Source organism: Coregonus lavaretus, assembly GCF_964263955.1.
Source record: "Coregonus lavaretus genome assembly, chromosome: 6".
Classification (NCBI taxonomy): domain Eukaryota; kingdom Metazoa; phylum Chordata; class Actinopteri; order Salmoniformes; family Salmonidae; genus Coregonus; species Coregonus lavaretus.
The window spans coordinates 29,210,282-29,218,372 of NC_139993.1; the positions used below are offsets into that span (position 1 = coordinate 29,210,282).

At 41.6% G+C, this 8,091-nt stretch overlaps 1 protein-coding gene across 1 annotated transcript; it reads right to left on the reverse strand.

The window, feature by feature from the left end:
- Nucleotides 1–550: 550 nt before the first annotated feature.
- On the reverse strand, nt 551–6,566 carry LOC311131227 (RNA 3'-terminal phosphate cyclase-like). The gene is made up of 11 exons (XM_084164082.1): nt 6,095–6,566; nt 5,877–5,977; nt 5,207–5,350; nt 4,800–4,923; nt 4,498–4,556; nt 4,265–4,406; nt 3,842–3,963; nt 3,239–3,297; nt 1,909–2,003; nt 1,577–1,681; nt 551–1,444 (listed from the first exon to the last, which is right to left on the reverse strand). The coding sequence occupies exons 1-11, from the start codon at nt 6,134–6,136 to the stop codon at nt 1,346–1,348; spliced, it is 1,092 nt and encodes a 363-aa protein (XP_084020208.1). The 5' UTR covers nt 6,137–6,566; the 3' UTR covers nt 551–1,345.
- Nucleotides 6,567–8,091: the final 1,525 nt, after the last annotated feature.

The window sequence follows — 8,091 nt, forward strand, 5'->3', positions numbered from 1 at the left end:
AGACCAACATGCAACTATTTCTGCTAGTTATCTGGAATAAGATCACTATGGCTGTGTTTACACAGGTAGCTCATTTCTGATATTTTTTTCCACTAATTGGTCTTTTGACCAATCACATCAGATCTGTTCACATCAGATATTTTCCCGAGCTAATCTGATTGGTCAAAAGTCCAATTAGAGAAACAAATATCAGAATTGGGCTGCCTGCGTAAACGCAGCCTAAGCGCCTCAACATTTGTAGTGCCAAAGGGTTCTTTTTGCTGTTGAATCATTAGGTGGCAACTATAACAAGAATGCTATCAAGCTGGGTCGGCTAGATAGTTATTAGCATCAGACAGGCAACTCCATGTGATGTCTATGTAATTACTCTCAAGCACATCTAATAAGATTTTTGGAACAAGTCACTGACTGGAATTAAATATTTGTTTGAATCACAAACATGATATGTGAAGATACGGATTTACTTTTTGAGTGTTATGACGGACTAAGATGACAGATTTCTAGCTACATATTTCTGGTGGTGAGAAAATACCTGAATTTATCCAGGTCTGTGAGAAATCCTTTCCTCAAAATCATCTGTTCTGGGAAGGCATTTTATTTGTAAATGTTTACAAAAAAAAATGAAGAAAAAAAACAGGGAAGCAATCTCCAAATTGTCTTTTTAACCGTATGACTAATACAGTAGCCAACAAACCTCTGCAGTCTAGTCTGCATTACCTTTAGAGTGACCATCAACAACAACAAAAAATAGAGAAATAATTGCCCTAAGAAAGGACAGCAGCATAGAACTAAAATGATAAACTAGGGACAAAGAACATGAAGAAGAAAAAAAAAAAAAAAAAACTTGTAAAGTGGTTATCCCACTGGCTATAAGGTGAATGCACCTATTTGTAAGTCACTCTGGATAAGAGCGCCTGCTAAATGACGTAAATGTAAATGTATTGTCGTAAAAGCCTGTATGCACTATAAGGCACTTCAACAAACTGCTGAAACGTACACCACTTCTACGCAGAAACCGAAGGTTTTTATTATAACAGTGTAAGGCATTAATACCCTGAGTTATACAAGCTAAGAGGGTAATGATAGTTAATGCAATTGGAGGGGAAAGGACAATGATGACCAACTCATGTGGCTGTACGTTTCTAAACCAATAATTAATTTGCTTGAATATCGAGCCACAAGGGCCATAAATCATAATATAAATACAAGCAGCGTCAGACCATTCAGTGACGTCACAGTAGTGTATCGGCTATGAGTCCTCAAGTCTCTCCAGTGCCTCTTCTATCCACGACTGCAGGTGGAAATGTCAACATAAAAGGGGTGGGGAGACAACACATGGGCGTGGCTAGAAATGAGGGTTGGTGACACCCACTCCTTGGCACTCGATAATGTAGGTGTCATTGCTGGCATTCTCATCTTCTGCCTTGGTCACTGTAAACTTAGCCTGGGAATAAGGACAACACTTTCAATTAAAATGTTGACTGGTATTATAAACATTTATAAAACCAAGGATATTAACTCATTTCCCCATCAAGTGAGTCTTTGAAAATCAATCAAAATGTGTTTTTGGACCCACCTGGGTGAGCTGCTCTGCCACATGGATGGCAGTCTGTGTGTGTAGGGTGACTGGGCCAGTGCGGATTCTGGAGGTGCCATTCGCCAAGGCCATGAAGAGGATGAGCTGCCAGAGAGTGAAAGAGAGATGGACGAAGACGAAGAGTTCAGTATGACTAAATATAATAAGTTCAAGTGGCTGCTGTTACATGGAGAGTAAGGCAAAGATAGGTGTCAAGCACCTATTCAACTTGGATTTGGAAGTTCACGTTACTTACAATTAGTATAGATGACTTACAGGAGGACACCTAAACTTGCGCTGTAAAATACCCCTGCGTGGGTGTCATTGCTAACCTGGTCCTGGAGAAACTCGTCCACACAGCCGTTGTGCCTTATATTCCTAAGCAGCATCTCTGCAGCCTCGAAGCCCACTTTGTCTGCATACACACCTGAGGCATAGAAGAAAAGCATTCGTTGTACATTTTTCAATTATTTTAGATCTGGGCCCATATTTTTTGTGTCTAAGAGAGCAAAGTGCAGATCTAGGATCAGGTCCCCTCTTGTAATCTTATTCATTATAATATAAAAAGGCAAAACTGATCCCAGATCAGCAGCCCTCTTAAAGTGTCTGCATGCTTCCCAGCCGAAACTGTTAGGAAGAGTTTGTGCATATATTATGACAACATTTTGTGACATTGTTGTTAGTTTTGGACTTCAGTAAGAGTTTTTCGGCTGTTCGAGCACACAAAATTTTTCCTCGAGGCAAGCCAAAGTCAGTAGCCAAAGTCAACAGTAAGGATTCTTCAATAAAGTATTTGTCATTCAAGGAGAAAACTTGTTTTCATGCACATTTTTTCATTGAGAAATACTGCACCAAACATCTTAGACGTAAAATTGCACGACTAAGATCTCCTCTGCAAAAACATCAAAATGACAGTTTTCTTGAGTTATCTTAGACTAATTATGATTATTTTGGGGAAGTGTATGCTGACTGGCTAATGAGTCTCAAAACTGTCAAACAGTACTTTTGCCGATTATTTCTCGTCTTTCAAGCAAAGGTATTTTAAGGGAGTATGCGAGCACACTCGTTCGGTTTGGCTAGCCGAGCTCGAAGCATGCTGACGCCTTTACTCTAAGCTTTATGAATACTGGCCCAGAGGTTATCAGTGAGTGAGGGGTGTGCCAGAGTCACAGGGGAGGTTCAAACCAGGCCAGTGGATAGAGTTCGGTTTGATATTTTAATAATTCATGAATACTGTTTTTGTCATTTGTTTTTCTTTCTTAACAGGTGCACTGCATACACCTCCTAACTCTGCTCCCTAGAGAACAAACTATGTGTTGTTGCAGAAACGGACACAATCTATAAAAAAAACTATCTACGGATGCATCTGCTGATGGCAATTTGAAAATGGTAGCCAATATTGCCAAACAAAACACAATGAGCAAGATTGTCCATTTTCTCAATATTTTCCTATTCTCCACCGTTGACAGCTTACCTTGTATGGCCTTAGAAATGTTGAAGCACAACTTCACTCACCATCCAATCATCTATTACAGTTTCACATCGTAACAGACATGCTTGGCATTCTCTGTAGGATGTTGCCCACTAGTGGTACATACTGGACTGTACACTTCACTTCATAGACCAAGCTGCAAGCTAGCACAAGAACAGTGGATTTCTCACCTTTCTTCCCAAGAGCTGACCCTGCAAATATACAGCCTGTGGAAGACTCTGCGATGATTCTGGTGAGGATAGACAGCATATCAATAATGTGGTATTGGTGCAAAGCATTTAAGATGACAGATTACCCATGGCAGTTTTTTTAAGTAGCCTTCTCTCTTGTCTATCCACCAAACATTATGCAAGCCATCAGTCTACTTATTAATGATTTTTAGATGACACCATCAACACACCCTCTACTAGTGCAATTGTTTTGACAAGGATCTTCACTGAAAACATTACATTTACATTTTAGTCATTTAGCAGACGCTCTTATCCAGAGTGACTTACAGTTAGTGAGTGCATACATTTTCATACTGGCCCCCCGTGGGAATTGAACCCAAAACCCTGGCGTTGCAAACGCCATGCTCTACCAACTGAGCTACACGGGACTTTACATAGATAAAAGTCTCTGTGTGTGTGTATGTGTATACTCCGTACTCATTAGCAATCACATTAGCATTGTGATTGATGCAGGTTTACTGAGGTCATACGGGTATTGACATCTTTTGACAATGTTTACAGTTTGAAGGTTCATGTAATGGTAAATATCAGGTATAAGCTCACATTATGCCGTTGCCGCTACCACAGGCCATGTCCTTCTCCTGCAGTGTTTGGATGTTGATGTACAGGTCCTTTATCTCTCTCCTGATAACTCTTGTTGCCGTCGTTGCCATGTCCTTGGCAAGCTGGAGGAAAACAAGTATATGAGCTCACTCAAAACTGCTCTCAAAATGTACTTAATTTTTTTTCACGGGCATAGAGGGCAGCACACGGATAGGTGAAAGAAACTGCTCCATCACATACATTTCACCTGTCCAGAAACGTCTAATTGATTGTTTGTAAGTACACAAGTGGAATAAGGATGAAAACCACTCAACTTCATTACTATGCAATTACTACAGTACTATATTATTACACAGGTACAACATTAACTTAATGTAAAATTCCTAGGCAACTCTAACCCAAAGCCATTGCTTGGTACGGTACCTTATAGGGTAGCACCCCAGCAACAAAGGACCTGCCATATATCTTGGTGATGGTCCCTCGTTCGGTCATGGTGACAGGGCTCAGCTCGCTCACTGGGTTTACCTTCGCCACCACCTCACCTCCACCTTTGGGGTAGTAGCCCCTATTAAAGACACAAGAACGCGTACTGTCATTCTTGGGGCCAGGCAGTATTTTCCCACCAAAAATTATCCAACACGAGGAGGGATACTAACCTCATTCTCAAATCACAGTCAAAATGTACTCCAAACTTCTCCACAATGGGCTTGAATACCTGGAAGACATTTGTATGTATTAAAGTATTTCCAATGGCATTTAACAGCAGTAAGAGAATGGCAAATAAGAGGATGTCGAATGACAGTCATATACCAAGCGGTCCATCTGCAGGCATATCTATAGACACAGGGTATATAAGAATTTGAGAGAACTCCAATTCATGATTTCCCAGGAACACAAGCCCCCATTACCCACACTACAACCACTGCACCTCTACAAAAACAGCTTGGGTTAACCATACCTTTATGGTGTAGTCAATCTGCGGGGCCATGTCTGCGTTGGTGCCCCCCTTCAGACAGAGCTCTGAGGGTCCGTCAGCGTACAGGGCACAGGGTAGAGAGACCTGCAGCAGCAGCCCAACACTCCTGGCGCAGAGACACACGGAAGTATTAGTTAGATAGGAGACTAATGCAGTAGGTTTTTTCCCTATATTTTGTGTGAAATTATGTATTGAATTCTATAGACACTTCTAGATATTGTTCTGGATAGTGTTTCTATGGGTATCAAATATATCAGGTTGATAGTAACAACAAGGTTTTTAACAGCTCTGTCTTTCTTGTCTGAGTTTAGGAACAACAAACTGTCTGTCCCATACTCCCATTGAATGTGCAGTTTGGAAGAATGGAGGAGCAGCCTGACATGATTTACCCTGCTGTTTGGGGGTCTGCGGTGTGATTCCCAGCCTTTATTTTCCCAGGGGTGAGTGTGACTTCAGTGGATCCCACTGTGCCTCCCTCTAGATTTCCACAACAAATGTCTCTCACCAACTCCAACCCTGACAGATGTTGTGGTCTTGTGAAAGGGGGAAGGGGGGTGGGGGTTAACAATGAAAGGAACAAACGTCTTATTTCACTAGAATAAAAAAATGTATGTAGGCTTTGATATTATCTGTGCAGAATAACATAGGCGATGAGGGAAAAGTTGAGTAGGCTAGTTCAGTTGTTGATCGGAATAAGTGAACAGCCATGTGCTTGCGCACTAACCAACAAAGGATCACATGAAAAATGTACGAGGGAGGGCATCTGCCGTTAAATATGAAACAAAACAGACAAGTTACAAATCAATGCTGTAAAACCGTTATCAACTGTTGATCAGAGCCGTACGTTTATGCTCTATCTGCTTTGAAAAGAAAGGTCCTTTAAACCAACTTTGCTTTGTTTTGTGATTCACTAAACTTCGGTCTGGGGACGCCGGGGATCGCCCCAGGGCTATAGACTGCGACTAGAGTGAAGCTTTCATTTATTAGTAATGACATGTGGCTTTTGTTGTTATACATACTCTCTATAATATTATGACATAGATTTATTAAATGTATTACCTTAATCCTGGTGTACTTCTACCTGCGCGGATTTTGTGTATTCTGATGGATGCGCCGTTGATGCAACTCAGTGCGGCGGTTACTCTCAAAATTTGCCCGCCCTGAAAGAGGACAAAACATGACAATGTACACAGTAAATACATATCCTACGTTTACTGTCAAATCATTTTTATAAAATATGTAGTAGAAAGTGTATTTTAATCGTGTGAAATACTCACACCCTCCATTATACTTCCGTCCATTTCCACTGCTGCGGCCATTTTTGAAAAAATAAGAAAAATATTTATACTTTTCAATGACTTCACCGCTCTAAGAAATGTATTATGGCCGTCTTTAATGATGCGAAAACACGCCAATGTGGATGGTCTGTTCTGAAGTAGCCTTGGACAGCGCTTGTAGGAGACACTCGGCGGCGTCTGGGGCAGACAATACAGCAAGTCCAACCGCGAACTTCCCCCAACAGTCACTGCGCAGTGCGGTAGTACTTAGGCCTAATCAATTAAAGCAATTTATTATCACTGAGAAAAAAGGTACATCCACAATGGTCCCAAAAATGGGTTATATTTGAACTGGGATGTTCACATGTTATTCAAAAATGTCCATGGAATATATTGCTCAGCATAGGCTGCGACCACAGAGCTGCTACTCTTGAGTCTGTTGACAGTTAGCACATGCGCACTCGTGATCAGCAAGCAACCCAATGAACCCCCTCCCCGTTCAAAGTTGGTTGTAGGGAGGAAAGGGTAATGGCTAGAAGGAATCCAGTTTTTGTCAAATTAAGGTCAAAAGTTGTTTTGTTTTTCTGGCAGTTTAGCTAACCCTTTTCCTAACCTTAACCTAATTATCCTAACCTGCTACGTTAAGGTTAGGAAAAGGGTTAGGGTTAGCTAAAATGCAAAAAAATAAAATAAACATTTGACCTTAATTTGAAAAAAGCTGGATTCCTTCTAGCCATGTCTGGAAAAAAGGCCTAGAAAAAAAGGAGATTCACTGAAAACAAGCCTACGACTTTTTCATCGCAGGTTAGTAGAATTAACGAATCAGGTTAGGAGATATAGGTTAAGGTTAGGGAAAGGGTTAGTGAAAAGGCTCTCCTAACCTGCTACGAATAGTCACTTACGTGGCGTGTTTTTAGGGAGTCCCAGAGAAAAGTGCCACCAAATTATCTCATCGCAAGTGACATCAGAAATATGAACGTGCGGTTGTTGTACTGTGTGTGAGTATGTTATGTAGGGAATGTGTTATTAATATATTCTCAAATAAAGAGTTACCAAACTTTCTAGGTGAATCAACAGCCAAGGTAAGTGGAAAACTCCTGAGTGGCGCAGTGGTCTAAGGCACTGCATAGCAGTGCAAACTGTGCCACTTGATCCTGGTTCGAATCCAGGGTCTGTCGCAGCCGGCCGCGACCGGGAGACTCATGGACGGCGCACAATTGGCCCAGCGTCGTCCAGGGTAGGGGAGGGAATGGCCGGCAGGGATGTAGCTCAGTTGATAGAGCATGGCATTTGCAACGCCAGGGTTGTGGGTTCGATTTCCACGGGGGGCCAGTATAAAAAAAATATGTATTCACTAACTGTAAGTCGCTCTGGATAAGAGCGTCTGCTAAATGACTAAAATGTAAAATGAAGTTGGTTATTTTGACTGGATTTACGGACCACTAGTAGCCCAGTCTGAATATACTAGTGGACCACTAGCCCAGTGACTCCAGTCAAAAACAACTTGATTTGCCACTTAGTGCAAGCAAAGATTTTGATAACTAACCCAAGATAGACCATGGGGTGTCGTTTCCAATGGGAGAAAATTAAGCATAATGGGCAGAACAAGCAAGGAGGTGGGCAGGGCCAAGCACGAGCTAGCGTTCTAGCATGTATTTGCATATTTCCCTTAGCGAACACCTACTCTGTGAAGCGCTTGTGTGCAATATCGCAATTTGCCCTTGCACTCCTGAACAATAACATTTTTAGAAACTTTTAGAAAGGGTGAAGTCCACAAAACTTAGTGCACTCTGTTAGTAACAGATGATCGTTTTGGGAACGGAAAACTGTATTGAGATCGAATGTTTCATCAATAAGAAAATTTGAAGAATGTTGGCCAAGTTTCATCTAGCTCTATCCTCTCCCACTTCCCGTCACTACACTTCCTCTCAACAAATATCATAAGGCCCCCCCCAAATGCTAACCTCCCCTGTTATCGTAATGTTAAGAGGTCAGCA

What these genes read in the sequence shown, in the direction of transcription:
- LOC311131227 (XM_084164082.1), bottom strand. Translation starts at nt 6,136, where the DNA reads ATGGCCGCAGCAGTGGAAATGGACGGAAGTATAATGGAGGGT. An exon ending in CTGGGGTGCTACCCTATAAG is followed by an intron (nt 3,964 to 4,264) that starts GTACCGTACCAA and finishes GTTTTCCTCCAG; the next exon opens with CTTGCCAAGGACATGGCAAC. An exon ending in GTCAGCTCTTGGGAAGAAAG is followed by an intron (nt 2,004 to 3,238) that starts GTGAGAAATCCA and finishes TCTATGCCTCAG; the next exon opens with GTGTGTATGCAGACAAAGTG.